Genomic DNA, 23,909 nt, shown 5'->3' on the forward strand with positions numbered 1-23,909 from the left:
AGAGGAGTGCCCCCAAAGGCCAAATGACAGTTAAACGTTAGAACCCCAAAGTACCCCCCCCAGCTCCCCTCCCTCCCACGCGTAAGCAACAGCAAGCAGCAATTTTTATTCCCCATAGTTACCAGTATTCTAAGGTGTATACATTGGGCTATTTCATGCCAGGTGAGTAAATTGTCCATTAGCTTTTCAACCCACAGGCAGTCTCAGACTTTGACTCACCTGTGGCCAAAGTCTGAATGGTTGTGAAGGTCAGCTGTCAACATCATTGGGTTCAGTGGTTCCCTGAAGAAAAGTTGCTCAGAAAAGAAAAGAACCTCAGCTTTACAACACGGAAGACCGTTTGGGTGAAGAGCAGGGCTTACAGGTGGACTGCATGGTGGAGGGCATCAGTTACCGTACATTGGTGGACCATCACTATCATCCGTCCAGGTATTCTCCCCAACACGGATCAGCCATCCCCGCCTGGGTGGACACCGACAGTGGTCTAGCTGACTACGATCACTCCCATAAGGCGCCGTCTGCTGCTTCATTGCCTACATCGGATACATCCACCTCGACAATGAATGGCTGTGATGGGTCTGGGTGTTGCAGCACTGGGACAGTGGTGAAATGTGGCTTTAGCTTCAAAAATACTTGCTTAGCATGAGGTGTGCGATGGAATCCTGCTGAGGTCTTCTTGGTGAGTGTATTTATAGGAGCCGTGGTAGAGCTGAAATTCCAGATGAAGTGGCAATAAAAGTTTGCAGACCCATTGAAGCACCCTACCTGTTTGACTGTAGATAGTTTGGGCCACTCTGCAACTGCCTGAACTTTACTAGGGTCCATTTGAACACTGGATGGAACAAGTATATAGCCCAAAAACATCACCTGGCATTTATGGAATTCACATTTTTCAGGCTTGGTGTACAGGTTATTCTGAGGACTCTCTGGACATGCTGGACATGCTCCTGATGAGAGCAGGAATAGATAAGGATGTCATCTAAATACACAAACAAAAGCTGGTTCAACATGTCCCTGAGCACGTCGTTAACCAAGGCCTGGAATACAGTTGGCCAGACCAATAGGCATTAACAGGTACTCATAGTGGCCATTAGAGGTATTGAAAGCTGTCTTCCCCTCATCCCCTACTCTTATGCGAACCACATTGTAAGCAGTGCGCAGATCAATTTTGGAAAAAATGGTTGCTCCCTGGAGATGTTCAAACACAGATGCCAGCAGGAGGAAGAGGGTAGCGGTTCTTCACAGTGATGTTGTTCAGGGGCTGATTATCAATGCAGGGACGGAGCTTGTCATCTTTCTTGCACACAAAAAAGAAGCCTGCTCCTGCCGGCGAGGATGACAGATGGATAAACCCCATGCTCAGTGCCTCTTTGATGTATTCCTGCATGGCCAGCAGGGTAAAGAGCCGGCCCCGGGGAGAACTGGTGCCAGGTAGGAGGTCAATGGCGCAGTCGTATGGCCAGTGTGGGAGCAGGGTGGTGGCCTTCCTTTTACCGAAGAACTCAAGGAGATCTGCATATTCAGCTGGAATCCCAGCCAGGTCCACATCCTTAGCTGATACAAGAGGGGATTCATTGAATGAGACCTAGACAGGTAGACAGGCATGTCAGTCTCCACTCTTGGAGTACTCTCAGATACCAATCGATATGTGGGTTATGTCAGGGTAACCATGGGAGACCAAGTACCAATGGAAGTTCAGGTGAATCAACCAGACAGAAAGAGAGTGCCTTATGATGGTTGCCTTCGAGCATGTTGGAGGGATTAGGTGGAAAGGTGGATATGGCTGGTGCCCAGAGGTCGACTGTCCAGCGCCTTGACATTGATCTTTTCTCTTAATTCCTGAAACAGATCTCCCCATCTTTGAGCTAGGGAGATGTCCATGAGATTCCCAGCTGCACCGGAGTCGATAAATACCTAAAATTCATGGGTCTGAGACCTTCGTGATAAGGAAGCTGTGAGCATTACACTATTAGGGGAAGCTGACTGAAGAGAGAACCGATCCATCAGGACTCCCTTCCCTGTTGATGGGTATCCTCTTTTACTGGACACTTGGACCATGCCGCCTGGAAATGTCCTGGATGGCCACAATAGAGAAAGGAACCTGTTCTGCACCGCTCTCGTTCCTCCTGAGACAGGCGCATGCACCCTACTTGCATAGGCTCCTCCATGGACTGGGTGCTGGGTGGTGACAGAGGGAGAGAGATGAGGAAAGATGATAGGTAGCTTAAGACATTCTTTCCCTGTGCCACTCAGTTAACTGGTCGTCAACTCGAATAGCCAGATTAATCAGGTCTTCCAGACTATCCTGCTCGTACCAGACAGCGATCTCATGTGGACCCCAATGTTCAATCCACACTGGAAGGCAGTGATGAGAGATCGCTCATTCCAACCCATCTCTACTGCAAGCATGTGGAATTTGACTGCATAGGCTCTCACCGTTCCTCTGCCTTGGTGCAGATCCAAGAGTTGTTGGGAGGCCTCTTGGCACCATACTGGAAGGTCAAAAACCCTCTTTAACTCCGCCACGAAATGTCAGAACAACTGGGCTGCAGGATATCCTTGCTCCCGTAAAGTGTTGAACAGGCCGAGTGGAGGCCTATCTTGAAAATTGACCATTTATGCTAGGTTTTTGCGCATTATCACTATCTAGTCACTATAAAGAGAGTGCAGAGGAGATTTACAAGGATGTTGCCCAGTTTGGAGGGCGTGCCATATGAGAATACAATGGACAATAGGTGCAGAAGTAGACTATTCGGCCCTTCGAGCCTGCACTGCCATTCTGAGATCATGGCTGATGATCTACTATCAATACCCAGTTCCTGCCTTGTCCCCATAACCCTTGATTCCCCTATCCATATCTAGCTCCTTCTTGAAAGCATTCAGAGAATTGGCCTCCACTGCCTTCTGAGGCAGCGCATTCCACACCTCCACAACTCTCTGGGAGAAGAAGTTCCTCCTCAACTCTGTTCTAAATGACCTACCCCTTATTCTTAAACCATGTCCTCTGGTAGTGGACTCTCCCAGCATCTGGAACATATTTCCTGCCTCTATCTTGTCCAATTCCTTAATAATCTTATATGTCTCAATCAGATCCCCCCTCAATCTCCTTAATTCCAGCGTGTACAAGCCCAGTCTCTCTAAACTCTCTGCGTAAGATAGTCCGGACATCCCAGGAATTAACCTAGTGAACCTAATAGATTGAGTGAACTTGGCCTTTCCTCCTTGGAGCAGCGGAGGATGAGAGGTGACTTTACAGAGGTGTAGAAGATGATGAGGGGCATTGATCGTGTGGATAGCCAAAAGCTTTTTCCCAGGGCTGAAATGGCTAACACAGGGTGGCTAGCGTTAAGGTGCTTCAAAATAGGTATCGAGGTTCTGGTGATGTCATCATTCAGAATGGCAGCTTAAGTCAATAGCTCCTCTGGAAAAACACATATTTTGCCCCGTTAATCCATCAAATATAAGATCTTTCAAAAATATCTGAATTGATAAGGGGGTCAAGAATGGGAAAAAAGAATAGAGATTTAAAAAAAGCACTACTGCGGAGCCAATGGAAGAGGGAGGTGCAACGAGCGGCTCTCCTACACGTGAGCGTGGCGGCGAAGCTGATGCGGGGCCTTGTTCAGGCGAAGTGGCAAATACAATAAGGATTCTGGAAGAGATAAGGGAAGTCCAAAAAGATATAAAACAGCAACTCAATGATTTAAAGTCAGAGCTCGCCAATGTCAATTAGAAAATAGCAGTGGCAGAGACTCAAGTTGAGAAGGTGGAAGATCCTGTGCAAAATGTGGATCAGATACTAAGTAAGATGATAAAAATATTAAATCAACAGAAAAGTAAATTGCTTGACCAGGAGGGAAGATCGCAACGGAAAAATATCAGGATTTATAATGTTCCCGAAGGAGCGGAGGGATTGTCGATGATGGACTTTGTAGATAAGCTGCTGCGGGAAGTGCTGGAGATTCCCCAGACTATGGAGACTGAAATTGAGAGGGTGCACTGTTCGCTCGTCCTGCGGCTTTCCAGAGACAGAGAAAGTAAACCGCGCTCAGTACTACTTAAATTCCTTCGATACAAGAGCAAGGCGGAGATTCTACGAAGAGCCTGGGGTAAGAAGAGGGTTTTTGGGAACGGGAAGTTAATATATTTCGATCATGATTACCCCCCCGGTGGTTCTACAGAAACAGAAGGAATATTCCAAATTGAAACAAATATTAAAGCAAGAAAAGATTAAATTCCAAACCCCGTACCCTGCTAAACTGAGGGTGTTTTACTAAGAAGAGATACGGCTATATCAGACTGTGGAAGAGGTGACTACAGACATGAAGAACAGAGGACTGCCCATTCGCGTGGTCAAACCAAGGGAAAGTCTGGCTGAGCAGTTATCCTGATCTGCTTGGGAAATAGTAAGAGAACCGAGAAAGCAGGGGACGGGAACAGGACGAGAGAAGGATATTAGGAAGAGATTGTGCGTTCTCCGAGGGCAGCCCTCACCTCCTCCAGAAGAGCCATAAGATTTGGCTAACTTTAAAAGTGCTGATAAACTAAACGGAAGCAAAAATAGACAGTGATATACCTATCTCCAGAAATATGTATTAGTGCCGGAGGATTGGAGAGTGGCTCATGTTGTTCCATTGTTTAAAAAAGGATCGAAAAGTAATCCAGGAAATTATAGGCCAGTAAGTTTAACGTCGGTAGTAGGTAAGTTATTGGAGGGAGTACTAAGAGACAGAATCTACAAGCATTTGGATAGACAGGGACTTATTAGGGAGAGTCAACATGGCTTTGTGCGTGGTAGGTCATGTTTGACCAATCTATTGGAGTTTTTCGAGGAGGTTACCAGGAAAGTGGATGATGGGAAGGCAGTGGATATTGTCTACATGGACTTCAGTAAGGCCTTTGACTGAGGAGTGCAGTGGAACAGAGGGATCTGGGAATACAGATACAAAATTCCCTAATAGTGGCGTCACAGGTAGATAGGGTCGTAAAGAGAGCTTTTGGTATATTGGCCTTTATTAATCAAAGTATTGAGTATAAGAGCTAGAATGTTATTGTGAGGTTGTGTAAGGCATTGGTGAGGCCGAATCTGGAGTATTGTGTTCAGTTTTGGTCACCAAATTACAGGAAGGATATTAATAAGGTTGAAAGAGTGCAGAGAAGGTTTACAAGGATGTTGCCAGGATTTGAGAAACTCAGTTACAGAGAAAGGTTGAATAGGTTAGGACTTTATTCCCTAGAGCGTAGAAGAATGAGGGAAGATTTGATAGAGGTATATAAAATTATGATGGGTATAGATAGAGTGAATGCAAGCAGGCTTTTTCCACTGAGGCAAGGGGAGAAAAAAACCAGAGGACATGGGTTAAGGGTGAGGGGGGAAAAGTTTAAAGGGAACATTAGGGGGGGGCTTCTTCACACAGAGAGTGGTGGGAGTATGGAATGAGCTGCCAGGCGAGGTGGTAAATGCGGGTTCTTTTTTAACATTTAAGAATAAATTGGACAGATACATGGATGGGAGGTGTATGGAGGGATATGGTCCGTGTGCAGGTCAGTGGGACTAGGCAGAAAATGGTTCGGCACAGCCAAGAAGGGCCAAAAGGCCTGTTTCTGTGCTGTAGTTTCTATGGTTTCTATGAGACAATATTATGGAGTCCAACTCTTTAAAGAAAGCTGATGTAAGAAAAATAGGGAGATTTTGACAAAGATAGAGAAACCTAGGAAGGGAAATCATTTTAATTGAATTTATACGACCAATCATGGACAGAGGTAGGGTTTTCCAACTTTCTATATTCTGTTTAAGTTTTGAAATAAACTCCGCAAAGTTTAATTTGAATATTAATTTAGGATCTTTGGGGATTGTCAAGCCGAGATAAGTAAAGTGATCTTTACCTACTTTGAACAGGACAATTTCCAAAAAACCCCGCGTGTAGTCGTTGGAGAGGGGTACAAAGTCACTTTTTGTCGAATTGATTGAGTATCCCGATAGTCCACCAAAAGAAGTGATTAAATCTAGAAGAAGAGGGACTGACGTTTCTGAGTTTTGTAAGTAGAGTATCACATCGTCAGCATGTAAACTAGTAAGTGTTCCAATACCTCCCACTTCCAAACCCAGAATATTTGGGTGACTTCTTATTTTTAGGGCAAGGGGCTCTACCGCGACGGCAGAAAGGGCCGGCGAGAGAGGGCGCCCCCTGCTGGACTGAACGGTGTACGGGACACAGAGTTGACTTGTCACCATTAGAGCACATTGGGCTGGCGTATATCAGTTTTACCCAAGATACAAATGACTCGCCGAACCCAAACATGTACAGTGACTCAAAAATGTAAGGCCACTCAATCTGGTCAAAAGCCTTTTGTGCATCAAGGGATAAAATTTTTGCCCCATTAGCTTTCCCATGATCAGCATATATAGTATTAAGGAGGCATCTGACATTGGAAAAAGAGAACCTACCTGGGACAAATCCTGTCTGATCAGGATGAATGATAGATGACAAATGCTTATTTAGTCGGTTAGCCAGCATTTTAGTAATTACCTTTCTATCAAAATTCTGGAGTGCAATGGGCCTATAGCTGGCCGGGTCTCCTTTCCTCTTTACCCTTCTTTAAAATGAGGGAAATGTTAGCCTTGTACAATGTCCTAGGCAAGGCTTTATCGCTCTCAGAGCAAGATATCATTCTGAGGAGAAGTGTGGCAAGGGTATCACAGAATTTCTTATAAAATTCACAGCCAAATCCATCCGGCCCAGCAGCCTTGCTGGACGGAAATGACTTAATGGCAGAAGGTATTTCTTCCAATGTGAAGTCAGAATGTAAGTCCTCCCTAGCAGCGTCACTAAGTTTTGGCATTACAAGATAATCAAAGAAGTCATTCAAATCAAATTGCATTTATAAGTGTAGAGATCACTGTAAAATTCTTTAAAACAGTCATTTATCTCCTTGGGGTTAGTTAACAGGGTACCCACCCTCGATCTAATGCAATGAATTGACCTTAGGGCCTGGGCGCCCCTGAGCTGCCGCACCAGGAGCCCCTCAGGCTTGTCCCCCATTTCAAAATGCTTTTGTCCTAATTTTAAGAGGAGGTTATTTATTTGACTACCCAAAATACAACTGTACTCATATTTAAGCTTCATTATTTTATTATAATCTTCAGAGGATTTGGAAGCCTGGTATGTCGCTTCGAGGGTTGGGAGAGTATTCTCAATCTCTAATAATCGCCGTTCTCTCTCCCTCTTAGCAGCTGATTCATATGAGATTATATACCCACAAATTACAACTTTTAATGTCTCCCAGAGTGTGGAATCTGACACCTCGCCATTATCGTTAATTTCTATAAAATCTTTTAATCTGGTGGTGATATATTCTATAAGTTTCTTATCGGCGAGTAGGGAGGGGTTAAAACACCAGGAATAGATTTGTTTGGAAAGGGAGAGATTTAGGGACATTGTCAAGGGGCTATGGTCAGAAATTAATCTATTATGATATTTTGTATTGGTAACACGACTCTCCAAATATCTACTAAATTCCTAGATCTAATCAAATTATTTAGGACCTGCACTGACACGATATTTGAGGGCGGGCGGGAGGACAATTTATCTAAATATAGGTCCAGGTACAATTCAAGTCACTGCCGATTATTATATTTGAATTATTGGCATCCGGAAGTAAATCAAAAACTTTCCTAAAAAAAATTTGGCTCATCTGTATTTGGACCATAAATATTAAGGAAGGTTAGTGGAAATGAATTAATGGTGCCAGAGATCATAATAAACCTGCTGAGAGGAGCTGTGGTCATGGAAGTGAGTTGAAATGGAATATTTTTCCTAAAGAGGATAGCCATACCACAGGCATGAGAAGTAAATGGTGACTGGTAAACCTGTGATATCCAGCTAGATCTCTATCTGCGTTGCTCAGTTACTTTGATATGGGTTTTCTGTAGAAAAATCACATCTTCAGATAGAGATTTGAGATGTCTAAAAACTTTATCCCTCTTAACAACATGAGCAAGGCCCTTAACCTTCCACGAGACTATTGTAATATCTTTACCCCCCAGCTGTGTTCTACCGCAAGGCCTCTGCATATGAGAATAAAAAAGAGATTATTAGAGTTGAGCATAAACATAGTAAACAATGCAAAATAGCTGGCAGCCTCATAAGAACACAACATACACAAAAAAAAGCATGTCTAAGCTTTAAGCAAAAACAACACACACCCTAACCCACCCCGCTTTGTGTCTCCCTAAACCAGACACATAGTTCCCCATTTCAATCCCAAAAGGAGCTGCTGGGCAGGTAACTAACATTACACAATTATCAGAAACCCCCTCTCTGAGAAAACTTATAACGCAAATTATATAATACCGTTAAACAAATGCTATTAGGGCTGGGAAGAGTTATCCAGTGTCCACACCTGAAGCTCAACATTCATGACACCAACTCAAATTTAACCCTTATAATAACAAAAATATTTAGTACATTCTCTGCAATTAAATCCCAGCGTGGCATACGGCATTGCAAAACTACATATAACAAGCAAGTCCCTCGCCATATCCCAACATGGAAACCGGCACAAATATAAGCTGAATAAACAGTGTCAATATATCTACTCCCTTTTTCGTGCATTATTCCTTTCCAAGAATTGTGGTGCTTTTATCAGGTCGTCATATACTTTAGGCGCTCTTCCAGTTTGATGATAAATATAGAGCCTAGCCGGATACCGCAGGGTGTGCTTGATTCCTCCATCGTGCAGAGTTTGCAGTACATCACGAAAGGCACGACGTTGAGTCATCACCTCTTTAGTATAGTCCAGGAAGACCAAGACCTTATTTCCCTTGTACTCCATGGGTCGTAGTCTGCTGCGGCGCAGGATCTGCTGTTTCACTTGAAAGTGATGGATACGTGCCAAGATGGTGCGCGGTTTCTCGCCAGCAGCCAGCTTTAGATAGAGAGAGCAATGCACGCAATCGACTTTAATCAAATACGGGAAATGCTCTTCCCCGTGCAACCTGGGAAACAGTCTGGAAACAAATTCAGTAGGTTTACCATCCTCCTCGCCCTCTACAATCTTAATATTATGTCTCCGGGAACGAGCCTCTAAGTCATGCACTTTAGCTTCAAGCTGGCTATTTTATCTCATTCTTCTTCTATTTCTGGCAGTTTAGACGCATCTAGGCAGATTATGCCCTCTGTAGGAGTATAATTAATTATAATTCTGCTTGCAAATGCTGTATGTGCTCATTAAATAGCAATGCCGCAGATTGTTTTCCTTCTCAAATTTTGTCATTAAATCTTGCCTCAAATTACATTAATTTCATTTGAATCATTTGTAAAAATAAAAGCTTCTTGCTTGAGAATATTCATTATCGCATGCTTAACATTTAAAATTGCTGTTTTCCAAGTCTATCTGCTATTTCCAAGTTTTCCTTTTCTTGAATCAAAACCTGTAGTTGTTTATTGAGATCTTGAAATTCTTCCTCAGTTGATTCCATGTTTTCATTTTATAATCCGAATGTAGATAATTCACTTTGCAATGAATTCCTTTTTCCTTTTGTAACTTTGGAATAAGTTCCTCCATTTTTAATCTGTTTTCCATGTCACTGAATTTTTGACAAAAAGCATCTTTTTCAGAAACCGTCTCCTTTAAATGCAGTACCATTTCATCCAATCTTTTTCCAACTCACAGTTGTTCTTATTGAGTACTTTTATTGATGGAGTTCTGCACATTTACCCTGGGTTTCAACCATGTTTTTTGTAACAGAAAATCTGAGGTTTTTCCTGAAATTCTGGTACATATTTTGTAAATTCTTGACCATTTGCGATGACTCCTTTCATTCCCTTGTAATATAAATATACAGCCGTTAATTTCTCGCCTCTCCTGCCTGTGAACTGTTTGATCCTCCATTCAGCATATCTTTGACTGTTTCCCCGTAATGCCAAGGAATTTTTCTGCAGACATGACTGTAATTTTAATTTTTTCAGTTCTTTTGACTGTTTGCGCTGAACAGTTAATTGCATCTACCATAAACAGTACAAAATCCTTCTTACTCATAATTAGTGTGTCCGTATTTATCATATCACAACCCTCACAGTTCACTGGTTTATTATTTCCTGTATTTGTTTGCTTGATAGCCTTTTTTCCATCAAATGCTTTCATTGCCTCTACATAACTGATCCCTTGAGTTACTGTTACATATTGTATCTCAGCTTCCTTCTTGCTAATAACACACCTTTGATAAGCTGCACTGTGTTCCTCACCACAATTGCAGCATTTCAGCCTAGCTCCCGCCACATATTTCCCATATTCATGTTCTCCAGCGCATCTTCCACATCTTTGTTTTCCTCTGCAGACCGCCACAATATGCCTGAATTTCTGACATTTAACACATCTTAAAGGCGGTGGTATATATATTCTGACTTCATAACACATATACCCTAAATAAATTTTAGTCGGCAATGTCTCTTCATCAAAGACTATCACACCTTTTCCCATTTCTTGTAACTTTCAAACGTTTGGCCTGAATAATTTTTGCTCCTTTTATGTTCTGTTTAATCTCATCCGTAGTAACTTTTGTTGGTATACCCAAAATAACTCCTCTAGTCCACTTTCTATTGTTGGGTATTAAGCACTGTACTTTTTGCTGTCTATTTTATTTAATCTTTTCACTTTGCCTTGTTGAGCACTGTCCCGACAAATCACTAATAGCGATCCATTTCGTAAAATCTTTGCTTTTTTGACTTCACCTATAAGTTTGTTGATTATCTTCGTCAAATGAATCGGGTTCCATTCACCAAAAGATGCTCCGTCTTCACTCAGTGTTATAATTGCTTTAATCTCATCTTCTTTCCGTTGTTTTGCTATCCTATTTTGTTTGTCCCCTGACTCCTTAGAGTTTGACATCTCATACCTCGGTTTCCTTTCCTCACTCTCTTCATTTCATTCCTCTATCTCAAACTCACTTTCATTATCCGTCAACCTGTTCATCCTACAGGATATTTTCTTCATCAACTCAGCAATTGCAACCTCTGTGCTCTTTTCCAACTTCAGCAGCTGTGACGAGAATACACATAGATTAAGCTGTCCTGTGCTGGCACCACTGGGATCAGCAGTTGGTCTGCCACCTATCTTCAGGAGAAATAGAGATAAAGAAAACAATGGAGCAGCATTTGGGGATGTTAATGAAGGGACGGGAGAGTTTAATGGAAGGAGAGCTGTCAAGATCGGCTCCCCCTTTGAACCCTAAACTGTTTGAAGTGATGGACAGGTGATACCCCAGCAGGGGGATAAAAAGGGACAGGTTCGCTAAAGCAACACACACGACACCCCGAGGTAACGAGATCCTGGAAGTGGTGCGTCTCCCACAAGTCGGTGGGAAGTTTTGGAGGGCTGGTCGCGGGACCAAGCCATAGACGCACAGGGTGGAAAGGCATGATCGGCGGGAACCTGGTGTGTGTCCGCCCCTGCCTGGGTGCTAGGTTCACCACAGAGAAACGATCGTATCTGGAAACGGAGGGGTCACGGTCGGTGACCTCAGAAGACATCACAAAGGGCTTGCCCGAAAGCTGACTGCGAAGGATATCGAAGGTCTGTGTGGAAGCCGTTTGAATATTCATTCGTTTTTGCTCTCTCTCTCCTTCCCCCCACTGTCCATCTCCCACAGCAGTGATTACTGTGAACTGAACTGAATTCAATTGAACTGAACTTTGCGTCACTTTGTCACATTTACCCCTAGACAACGATAGAGCTTGATTGATCCTGTTATCCTAATTCTGTGTACGTGTGTGTTTATCATTGCTGAACTGTTGCACTTATTATCCTTTTGATTAGAGTACTGTGTTGCTTGTTTCTTTAATAAAACTTTCTTAGTTCTAGTAATCCAGACTCCAACTGAGTGATCCATTTCCGCTGGTTTGGCAACCCAGTTACGGGGTACGTAACAGTAGCCAACTCAAATTTTCCAACTCTGGCCAATTCCACACTCTCAGCCACCTTCCAGCTCTCTCTCAACTCAACTCTGGCCTCTTCAACTCAAGACCAACCCTAGCATTTTGTCTCATTAGCTCTGAATACTTAACTTCAAGCTCTTGCATGCATCTTTCAAGGTCACTGGTGGTTAGTTTTTGATTAGCCACATGGGCTTGTAAATCAGCCTGGGAGGCCACAAGCGCCTCAATCTTCGTCTCAAGAACATCAAAGCGGTCGTTAATGCTGCGCAGAACTGACTGAGAAATCTCCTGACCTAATTCCTTGCACTCGGCATAAGTTTTATCCGGTGGTATCTCAGATGCGGAGAAGTACGACCAATTGTTAGCACCAACTTCGGTAGTTTGGCAGTCAGCGAAATTGGCTTTATTTGCCTTCAGCATTGTCAAACTTTGCCAGACACTTTGTTTAAACATACACTGTTGGCCTATGAATGAATAAAACACAGTATAATAGTAGTTTTATCCAGGCCTCAGAGAGGAGCACTGACCAAACACGTCTAATCTACAAACCCCATTTCCAGAAAAGTTGGGATATTTTCCAAAGTGCAATAAAAACGAAAATCTGTGATATGTTAATTCACGTGAACCTTTATTTAACTGACAAAAGTAAAAAGAAAAGATTTTCAATAGTTTTACTGACCAACTTAGTTGTATTTTGTAAACATACACAAATTTAGAATTTGATGGCTGCAACACACTCAACAAAAGTTGGGACAGAGTTAAATTAAGATTGAAAAGTGCACAGAATATTCAAGTAACACCAGTTTGGAAGACTCCACATTAAGCAGGCTAATTGGTAGCAGGTGAGGTATCACGGCTGGGTATAAAAGTAGTGTCCATCAAAAGCTCAGTCTTTGCAAGTAAGGATGGGTCGTGGCTCACCCCTTTGTGCCAAAATTCATGAGAGAATTGTTAGTCAGTTCAAAAGGAACATTTCTCAACGCAAGATTGCAGAGAATTTAGGTCTTTCAACATCTACAGTACATAATATTGTGAAAAGATTCAGAGAATTCAGAGACATCTCAGTGTATAAAGAGCAAGGTCGGAAACCACTGTTGAATGTGCGTGATCTTTGAGCCCTCAGGCGGCACTGCCTAAGAAACCGTCATGCTACTGTGACAATTATAGCCACTTGGGCTTGGGAGTACTTCGGAAAACCATTGTCACTCAACACAGTCCGTCACTGCATCCAGAAATGCAACTTGAAACTGTATTACGCAAGAAGGAAGCCATACATCAACTCTATGCAGAAATGCTGGCGAGTTCTCTGGGCCTGAGCTCAACTCCTTTGGACCGAAAGACTATGGAACCATGTGCTGTGGTCAGATGAGTCCATATTTCAGCTAGTTTTCGGAAAAAATGGGCGACGTCTCTTCCCGGGACGTCCATGCTTATTTCAGCAGGACAATGCCAGACCACATTCTGCACGGGCTACAACAGCGTGGCTTTGTAGACACAGAGTGCGTGTGCCTGACTGGCCTGCTGCCAGTCCAGATCTATCTCCTATTGAAAATGTATGGCGCATCATAAGAGGAGAATCAGACAACGAAGACCACGGACTGTTGAGCAGCTGAAGTCTTATATCAAGCAAGAATGGACAAAATTTCCAATTGCAAATCTACTACAATTAGTATCCTCAGTTCCAAAATGATTAAAAAGTGTTATTAAAAGGAAAGGTGATGTAACACAATGGTAAACATGACTCTGTCCCAACTTTTGTTGAGTGTGTTGCAGCCATCAAATTCTAAATTTGTGTATGTTTACAAAATACAATTAAGTTGGTCAGTAAAACTATTGAAAATCTTTTCCTTGTACTTTTGTCAGTTAAATAAAGGTTCACGTGAATTAACATAGCACAGATTTTTGTTTTTATTGTATTTTGGGAAATATCCCAACTTTTCTGGAAATGGGTTTAGTATATGCATGCACACTAGGCCCCCCACCCCACCCCACCCCCGGTTTGTCAAATTTTAAAACACATTCAACTTCAAAAATTAAAGCAAAATGGGAGAAGGAAGGAGGGATAATAATATCTGAGGAAGACTGGACAATAATATGGAAGTATCAATGGAAGTGTACCAGTTAACAGAAATGGAGGGAGTTCGGGTGGAAAAACTTGATAAGATATTTTATTACACCCTCTCAGAAATCCCATTATGATAGTAACCCCCCTGCTTGCTGGAGAAATTGTGGAAATCAAAATGCAAACCATCATCATATTTTCTGGGAATGCCCTGTTATCAAAGATTATTGAAGTGGGATACATAATGCCCTACAAGACATCTTTAAATGTGAAATACCCTTAGAGAGTAAGACCATATATTTTGGGTATATACCTCAAGAATGGTTGCAAAGAGAATAATTATTAGTCTACACACATCAAAATTGCTGGTGAATGCAGCAGGCCAGGCAGCATCTCTAGGAAGAGGTACAGTCGACGTTTCAGGCCGAGACCCTTCGTCAGGACTAACTGAAGGAAGAGTTAGTAAGAGAAGAGGAGAGATTCTCCTCTTACTAACTCTTCCTTCAGTTAGTCCTGACGAAGGGTCTCGGCCTGAAACGTCGACTGTACCTCTTCCTAGAGATGCTGCCTGGCCTGCTGCGTTCACCAGCAACTTTGATGTATGTTGCTTGAATTTCCAGCATCTGCAGAATTCCTGTTGTTTGCATTATTAATCTCTTCATTAATTCATATTTAATGAACGTACTGCTGGTGGCTGGTAAAAAGAGCCTTACCAGGAAATGTTTATCACAGGAGAGCCCAACTTTAAGTGTATGGAAGGAAATTACAATGAACATTTACAAAATGGAGAAGATAACAGCATCTGTTAATCATAAGTTGAAACAATTTTATTCATACTGGAAAGAATGGTTTAACTACATCACACCTCATAGGCCTGATTTTATTCTCACAAGTCAATGAATATATTGTAAAAAAAAATCACTCCCTACTCTGTACATAGTTTTCTTCTTTCGATTGTTCTTTCTTTCCTCTTCTTTCTATAAGCGTATACCTCAGATAAATATTATGTGGAGATTTGTGACAAATATGATTATATGATATACATGTACAGTGTCTGAAATACATCTTATGGAAATGTTTGTTTGATGATGAAATTCAATAAAAAATAAATTACAAAAAAAAAGGAAATAGGTATCGAGGGGATGTCAGGGGTAAGTTTTTCATTCAGTGAGTGGTGGGTGCGTGGAATGCACTGCTGGTGGCGGTTGTGGAAGTGGATCCAATAGGATCTTTTAAGAGCCTCTTAGATTGGTACATGGAGCTTAGGAAAATAGAGGGCTATGCAGTACGGAAATTCTAGGCAGTTTCTAGAGAAGGCTACATGGTCAGCACAACATTGTGGGCCGAAGGGCCTGTAATGTGTTGTAGAGTTCCATTTTCTATGTTGTATCACCAGAATGATCAGGCTGGGCTTGGAATGTCAGCTTGCATTGGATAATAAAATTCCTGCAGCAATCGGGATCACCAGATTATCTGTTTGGTGCTGGAATACTTGGTTCCTGTACAGATGCGAGTGTCTGTGGGGGTCTGAAGGCGGGAGTCAGTTCTGGTCCGGGCGCAGGGGCAGGAGCATTAATCACAGAGATTGTCGCAGCAGCAGAAAAGGAGGACCCGCGAGACGCAGGGATTGGGACTGAGGTGGCCAGAGGCTGCCGGATTGCATTGGCGAGAACGTTAACAGCTGTCAGCTGACACTGGCTATCCACAGTAAGTTCGTGGATGGTGGCCGTGAGAGTGGAAATCACAGATGCCTAACTCAGATTGCCTGTGGTGAGTGTCGTGGTTTCTCGTTTCTCACAAACGACAAGGAGACGCAGAAAACTCATCAAGATGTTTTAAACTTTAATTTGCAAATCAAAGCTGAGACAATCAGAAAGCTAGTAGCTGACTGCCGTCGAGGCTTGTATACAGCACTTTTTATAGCAATTTTCCTATCTTAGCTGCATTATCATATCCAGTCGGCCTGTGATTACATATCATCAATATATCCGTTCTCGACTTTCCACTATTGTTTTACTCCCTGACTTAATTATGTCCTAGTTTACATTTTAGACCATATGTCCTCTCATCCCTAACCACAGTTATTTCTTAATTAGTCTCGCGTTGACATACTGCCACATATTTCATCACCTTACTCGCCACCGTTATCTTTCTACGTGGTTTCATTCTAGTTCTCTTCATGAATTAAAAGTGAACAGGTCAAAAGTCATGGCTACATAGTGAATACCGTCTATTGAGCTAGCAGTGGTTACATAGTAAATATAGAAAATACAATGTGTGCATTTGAGTAAATACTGTTGAGTAAATACTGTAGTACATAGAAAATACAATGCATGCGTTTGCATTTTCCAATATAATCTTCCCTCTGAGACCCACAGGCATACAGAGAGAGAGAGGACTGAGAGTCTATGCACAAAAGCTCAAATAAAGCCCCGCATTTACTCCCAAATTTGGGTTAAACTATAGTTTCCTGCGCTTAGGACTCAAAATGTTCTCTTTCTACCACCCCAGGCTGCTGAGCCAAAAACACATCCCTTCGTATCTGAGACAGGGAAAAAGACTCAGAAGCCTTCACAGTCTAACCCCCACATATTTCATCTCTCTCCTGTTCGTCTTGCGTGTCTCGTAGACTGTACGAATACATCATCGGTGTCTCCTTCTCCGTAGGGCTCGACCCAATAATTTCCAGGAACATCGGAAACCGTTTCATTGCAGTACGCACTACAAGCGACTTGAGGCATGGAAGAAAACAGCACAGAATGACCGCACAGCTTAGCAATACAATACCAATGGTTGGTGCCATGCTCCCCATCCTCCTAGTTTACTATTTAACCAGTCAAAGAACTGGTGTCCAAACCCTGCATTTTGTTTAACTTCCTTTCTCAGATTTTTCAGTTTATTCATTGCTCTGGTAAACGATCCCTTTGGACTAGTGTTATTCAGTATAAGAGTACAGCACTATTCCCCAAACATTACACAAACCCCTCCTTTCTCCGCCAATAGCCAGTCTAGTACTTGTCTATTCTGCCACGCCACTCTACTGGTTGCATCTAGCTGCTGCCCCAAGGCCTCTAGTGCATCATCGGTGTAGTTAACGAATCTCTGTTGATTATAATATATATAATTTATCCATTTAACATTTTTGCTAACCCCTATCATGGGTATAAGTGCTTCCCAGCCCGCAGCAATCTCATTTCTTGCCTTAAACTCGTTAGGTATACACCTCGGCTGTCCTATACTGTCGATCCGAATCGTCAGGTCAGGCTTATATTTTCTCTTCCTCCGTTTCAGTGTCTGTTGCCTTGAGGTGTTAAACTGTATTTCAGGGGATACTACAACTTCTTGAATCAGCATAACACGCGTACATGTACCCGTCCAATTAAGGGGAAGCGTGGATCTCAGACCCCCATCCTGTCCACACAGCCACCAGGTATCTGCTAACGGGATGGTCTGGGAGTTCAGTGCATCCTCAGGCAGAGGGGTACCTGTCTGGTATCTTCGGCCTGCGGTTACATCCCAAATCTTAACACAGTTGCCGCTGAAATGCCCAACCGAGAGGTCACCTATCCACGTGAAACATTCATAACTCAAGTGTTCCTGCATTTTAAGCTTTCCCAATATGGGTGTCTGGCTTCTTTTATTTATAGCCCACGGTCTGCTGTAATTACAGTTACAGGCAAGCTTGTTTTGATCAAACTGTGAGGAAGCCTGGTATAACATACACCAATAAGGGCACATTGGTGTGTTATCAATACATTTCTGATAACAAGGATCTATCCCGCTACAAATTCCCATACTGCAGGTCTTGACTACACTTGGACACTGCCGTGCACACTGCACCCTCCGCTCCTTTCACCACTGCGTGCAGGTGGAGGAGTTATAAGGCATGGGGACTACGTGTTGCACCGGACTTGCCCTTGAGCATAGATAACAATTCTGTCTCTTCATCATCTCTGCTGTATAATTTGCCCATTGGTATCACATGTCTGGTACCATGGTACGGAGGTAACCATTGTGCTCCTCTTACTCCTTTCTCTCAGGTTTTGTGGGATCCTAACAGTCCCATGCCACATCTGCCAAATTAATGGTCTCCAAATCTGCACAAGAGTATCTGAGTGTATCCTCCCGGGGAGCGGGACTGGTCGCCCCCAAGTCGTCCCCATTATCTGAAAGAGTACTACCATCCATAACCCCATCCTTAGGGTCTTCGGGCCTGTCTTCAGGACCAAAAATTTCCCTTATTACTTGGTCAAGTTCCTGCGGTTCAGTGTCAGCTTCTTGTTGCTCTTGTCTGTCCCCTACTGTTTGTTCCTCTTCACCACTTACCTCGGCTGGCCCACCTGACTGTACCTGCGGGACTGTTCTAGTGCAGTGATTGAGATGATACCAGGTGGAGCGTCCTTCCACTTGAACTGCAGTGGGTGAGGCTTTGGTTACTGTAAAGGGCCCTTCCCTTCTGGGTTCGTTCCACTTTCTTCGAAACGCTCGCACATAGACCTGATCGCCTGGCTTGATTGGTCCTTCCCCTTGATCGATCTCTGGCTCTTTCTGTTTTTCCTGTACATAAATAGACTTAGGTATCATAGTTAATTGCCGCATGTATTGTTTTAATTCCAATTCCAATTGTTCCAAACTAGGCCCTTTATATGATCCTCTCCACTGGGGCACTGGAATGGGCCTTCCGGTTAGCATTTCATGCGGTGTCAGACACGTCATCTGATTAGTCTGCATGCGGTAACTCATTAACGCTAACGGTAGTGCATCGACCCAGTGGAGTTTAGTATCTGCACAGATTTTGTTTAGTTTGGTTTTTAAGGTCCCATTAATTCTTTCCAACATACCCTGCGGCTGAGGGTGATACACACACCTAAGTCTTTGCTTTATTCTCAGTGCTTGCAGTATTAACTTGACCACTTTTTGCATGAAAGCTGAACCATTGTCTGAGCTAATTTCTGTCGTTATCCCATACCTTGGGATCACTTCATTTGTCAGGAATTTCACCACTGTTCCTGCCCCTTGATCTTTCGAGGGTACTGCTTCTACCCATCTGCTGAATCTGTCGATTACCATCAACATGTATCTTTTCCCTCTTACTGTTTTTATCATGTCTACATAGTCAATCATTAGGTGTTTAAATGGCCCTTCAGGTAAGGGTATATGACCTATTGGGGTTGTAATTCCTTTCCGATTATTATTCTGCACACATACCTCGCACTGTGACAACACATGGTCTACTGAAGCCTGTAAATAAGACGACCAAAATCCATCCTTTTTTATTTTCCTTATTACTTCCCCCCTTGCACAATGATCCATTCCATGTGCTTCTGAGATCAGGATAGTCAGTAAAGGGGTGGGAGCTACCAGTAGGCCTTCTGAGTTCTGCTTGGCCCCCCTGTGTCTCCACAGTGTTTGCTCTGCCAAAGTTGCCTTTCCCTGTATTTCAATTAGGTCCTCTACCATAGGTTCCGGCTCTAGACTTACCTGGGGTGCAATAACAGCAGATGTACACCAGATGCTTTCCTGGCTGCTTCACCTGCAGCTTGATTTCCCTTTGTTACTGCATCGTTTCCTTTTTTATGTGCCTGGCATTTTACTATAGCCAGTGCTTTAGGTTTCTTCAGTGCTTTTATTAGATCTAAAATCTGCTGACAGTGCTGTATGGGATCTCCATTGCTCTTTTTAAAACCTCTCTGTTTCCACACTGCCCCAAACAAATGACACACTCCATGAGCATATGCTGAATCTGTATAGATATCTACTTTCCCTCCTTCCATCATTTCACACGCTGCCGTCAAAGCTCTGATTTCCGCTAGCTGGGCCGAGCACGGTTGGGGACATGCCTCTATTCTGATGACCTTGAAGTCTGCCTGATCCTGTTGCACTACTGAGAACCCTGCGTGATTCCCATCATGATCTCTGTAACAAGAGCTATCTACGAACAGGACCTTTTTATCTTCGTCCTCTAATGGTTCTGATCGTAAATCTGCTCTCAATTTAGCGAATGCCATTGTTTTCCCTACACAATCATGGGGTTCTCCTTCATACCCTAAAGGGACATAATCAGCTATGTTACTGGTGGTGCATCTCTGTATAGTTATATCTGGAAATGTCAGTAGCATCTGACATACGGCTATCCTGGCTGGTGTCAACACGAATTTCCCTCTTTCCAGTAATTCTGCTACCTTGTGGTGTGTGTACAGAATCACAGGATATGGATGATGCCTTTTCATATGCATAGTATAGTGCCACCAATCCCTGGTAACAAGGTGGGTACCCCTGAGCCACCTCATCCAGTTTCGCACTGTAGTATGCTATTGGTTGCTTTGCTTTACCTGTGCCAGTCTCCTGCGTTAGAACTGCCGTGGCATAACCTTCCTGTCGGTTGGATACATACAGATGAAAGGCCTTCTCGTAGTCAGGCAAAGCTAATGCTGGGACTGACTGCAATTCCTGCTTTATAGTATTGAAAGCCACTTCCGCCTCCCCATTCCACTGTAGATTATTCCTTAAGCTTGTATGTCCTGCTTCCTTCATTATTTTCCTTAGTGGTGTTACAATTTCAGCATATTCCCCAATCCAAACTGAACTATATCCTGTCAGTCGCAGAAACATCATCATCTCTCTCACTGTCTGGGGCTTGGGAACTTTAGTTATAGCCTCAATTTGATCCGGCGCTATTGCCTTCGCTCCCTTGGATATCACTCTACCTAGGTATTCTACATGTTGCTTGCAAAATTGCAGCTTCTTTCTAGATACCTTATGCCCTCCATGCGCCAGTCTCTCTAAAAGGGTTATGGTATCCTGTTCACACTGTCCCTCACTTTCGGAGCAAATCAACAAATCATCCACATACTGTATCAATATACTTTCCAACGATATGCCCTCTAGGTCGGCCTTTAACACTTGATTAAATACGAGTGGTGAATGTTTAAATCCTTGCGGCACTCTAGTGTAGGTATACTGGTTGACTCTGCATGTAAATGCAAATAGGTACTGACACTGATCTGCCAGGGGAACACTGAAAAAAGCCGAATACAAATCAATCACTGAAAGATAGTCTGCCTCTGGTGGAACATTAGTCAAGAGCATGTGTGGGTTGGGAACTACCGCTGGCCAGTCCTCCACTACCTCATTCACCGCTCGCAAGTCATGCACCAGTCTCCATTTAGATTTATCCGCTTTAAGGACAGGTAACAGTGGGGTATTACATGGGCTGTCTGTCCTTTTGAGTACTCCTGCCTCCAGTAGCCCCTGTATCGTTGGCGCTATTCCCTCTTCTGCCTCTGGTTTCAAGGGATATTGTGGTCTCCTGGGTGGAACTGCTCCCTTATTCAGCTTTATTTCTACCGGACTGGCTGTTGTTATTCTCCATACATCCGTGACATGTTGTGACTACAGAATAGATGGTAACCTATCCAGCCTGTTATCTGTCTGCTGGCCTTCCTTCTTTCCCAATAACGTCAGGTGTGGTTGGGGGGTTACTTCGACCTCCTTTGTTGTTCCTACTATATCTATATCTACCTCTATTTTAAAATAGTTGTTGTCTCCCGATACCCACACCTGTGGCATAATTTTCCTCCACACCGCTACGGTTCCAGCGTGCTTTACTAAGGGTCCTAGGTCTTTGGATGGATGTCCCTCATTTACCAGCAGCGTTATGTGGGGCTCAGCTTCCAGTATCCTGTACCATTTCTCCAAGAAGGTATTCCACCTGACTTGCAGGGCTGCCCCTTGTCTCCCAATTATTATAGCTTCTCCTCTTAGGTGCTGCCGGTTGCCTGCCTCCTTGTGCCATCTCTCCTCTAGCTCTCTGTTCTGAGTTTCGTTAAAAATCACTGTGCAATGTAACTCGGATTTGGGCGCTGGAGCTTGGGGCAATATAGCCTGCACACCCTTTTTCCATTTTCCCCAAGTTTCCCAGATCTGATCTTCTATGTCTCCTATCCAAAAGACGTTAGCTTTCTTGACTTCCCGCACTAGTTGAGTGTGGAAAGAGCATTTACTCTTTCCACACTCAACCCACTTCTGGTACATTCTAATTTTAATTCTAGTTTTAATAGGGCATCTCTGCCTAGCAAATTCATCGGAGTTCCTTTGGACACTAATATCGGCAAAACTATTCCTTTGCTGCCCATCCTTAATCTCACTGGAGCTGTACATTGTGTCAACTGTGTTTTTCCCCAGAACCCTACAGTCTTAATAAATTTTCCTGACATGGGAAGGTGAAGGGGCATAACTGCGGCTGTACGCAAGTATACGTGGCTCCAGTATCTATCATCATTGGTGTCAGCTGCCCTTCTAACACAACCTGAACAATGGGTTCCTCTTCTGCCTCCCTTGTTATCACTGGGTAGTGTCCCTTCCCACCTGGGTACTCTGGGCACCCCTAATGTCTTGCATAGGGGTTCACGGGTCCACTCGGCCCTGCGGGGACTGGTCCTTAGCCAGACTGTGGTTCCCATCTCATTGGTTCTCGCTGGTATGTGACAGCCCATGGCTTAACTGGGCAGTCTCTTCTCATGTGTCCTGGCCGGTTACATCCCCAGCACAGTCTCTGTATCTCTCTTTCCCCTTGTTTCCTTACTGGCCCTTCCTGCCCATAACCTCTCTGCCCCCTTCCTTGGGATTTCCAGTCCTGTCTGGGCTGCTGTTTAAATTTATCCTGTCCCTGATAGGGTATTTGCGGAAAAGCTCCCCCAAGGACGTTTATTATTGGCATGGGGTTTTCTGGGCCCTGTCTTACGGCACGACCGGTCCCTCCATATAATGGTATTTCATTCATTTCAACAGCTGTGCTTAAATCGATCACTGCTGGCAGCATCTTCTTGCCTTTTTCTTTTTCCTTCTTTTTAAGTTCTTCAAGCTGCATTTGTATCAGCTTTCTTTGCTTCTTGCTGCTCAGTCAACTTTCGTTTGTCTTTTCGATATTTTTCGACCGCATGGACTACGTGGTCCCTGAGTTCCTGTGGGGTCATTGACATCAGTCCAACCACTTCCTCAAGTTTAGACTTAACTTGGGGAGGCATTGCATCCAAAACAGTATTTCGGAACATCCAGGTCATAAACGGGTTGCCTTCCACCTCTTGTTCAGTTTCCAGTCTCCACCTTTTCAACTGATTTTCTATATAGGCTGCTGGATTTTCAGTGTCTCCCAGTGGATCCCCTTTCATGGTTTTGGGGTCCATTTTGGGTGGAAAGAGCTCCCTGAGGGCCCCCCATACCCTCTGTCTCACTGTGTCAAATCTGGCCCCGTCAATCAGTGTGCTGTCCGCATTCTGTATGCCAACCACTTCCATCAGCTCTTGTAGTTTGGAGGTTCCCATCAGCCTTATCAGCAGCACCTTCAAATCTCCCATAGCCAACATTCGTCCCATGGTTTCTTCCTCAAAGGCCCTAATCCACTTCCCTGCACCCTCATGTAGGCTGGGCAGGGTGCTTTTCAGCCCTTCCAGGTCCTGGGATCCCCAAGGAATATACTGTACTTGTCCGAATCCTTTTTACTAACAACTGCATCATTCTTCCTTTCCTTTCCCACATCTCCTGACTCTCCTCCTCGCCTGACTCACCATCTGTTTCTGAGCACATTTTTTCTGGCTGCCACATGATTCTTTCCTGGGTTTCCTTTCTCCCTTGGCCTCCTTGTGGAGTTCTTCCTTTCTGCCTTGAGCTAGCATTTGCTTGGGCCCATGTGAAATCCTCAAGCTCCCCTTGGAAATTCAGTCTCCGCTGTAATTTCCTAATCTCTCCCTCTGTTTCTAATATCTGCCTTTTCACTCTCTCTTTTTCCCCTTCAAGGCTTCTATCTCCTATCCTCTGCCTACACTCTCTCGCATCCTCTCTTTCGCTACTTAACTCTTGCTCTCCCAAGTCACCTTCTGCTCTGGCCTGTTCAGTTCCGTGCCCATATAACA

At 43.7% G+C, this 23,909-nt stretch overlaps 1 protein-coding gene across 15 annotated transcripts in view; it reads left to right on the plus strand.

The window, feature by feature from the left end:
- The window catches only part of LOC140195221 (uncharacterized), a 276,914-nt gene that overhangs the window by 204,245 nt on the left and 48,760 nt on the right, over window positions 1–23,909 (plus strand). Inside the window, exon 14 of one of the 15 annotated variants that reach the window (XM_072253217.1) lies at window positions 5,900–6,012. The exons of the other annotated variants lie outside the window; for them this stretch is intronic. Within the exon in view, the coding sequence (XP_072109318.1) occupies window positions 5,900–5,927 (28 nt within the window). The 3' untranslated portion in view covers window positions 5,928–6,012. Of the gene's footprint in view, window positions 1–5,899; window positions 6,013–23,909 lie in introns of those variants that run through there. 15 annotated transcript variants of the gene reach the window in all.

Source organism: Mobula birostris, chromosome 3 (genome assembly GCF_030028105.1).
Source record: "Mobula birostris isolate sMobBir1 chromosome 3, sMobBir1.hap1, whole genome shotgun sequence".
In the NCBI taxonomy this organism is placed as follows: Eukaryota; Metazoa; Chordata; class Chondrichthyes; order Myliobatiformes; family Myliobatidae; genus Mobula; species Mobula birostris.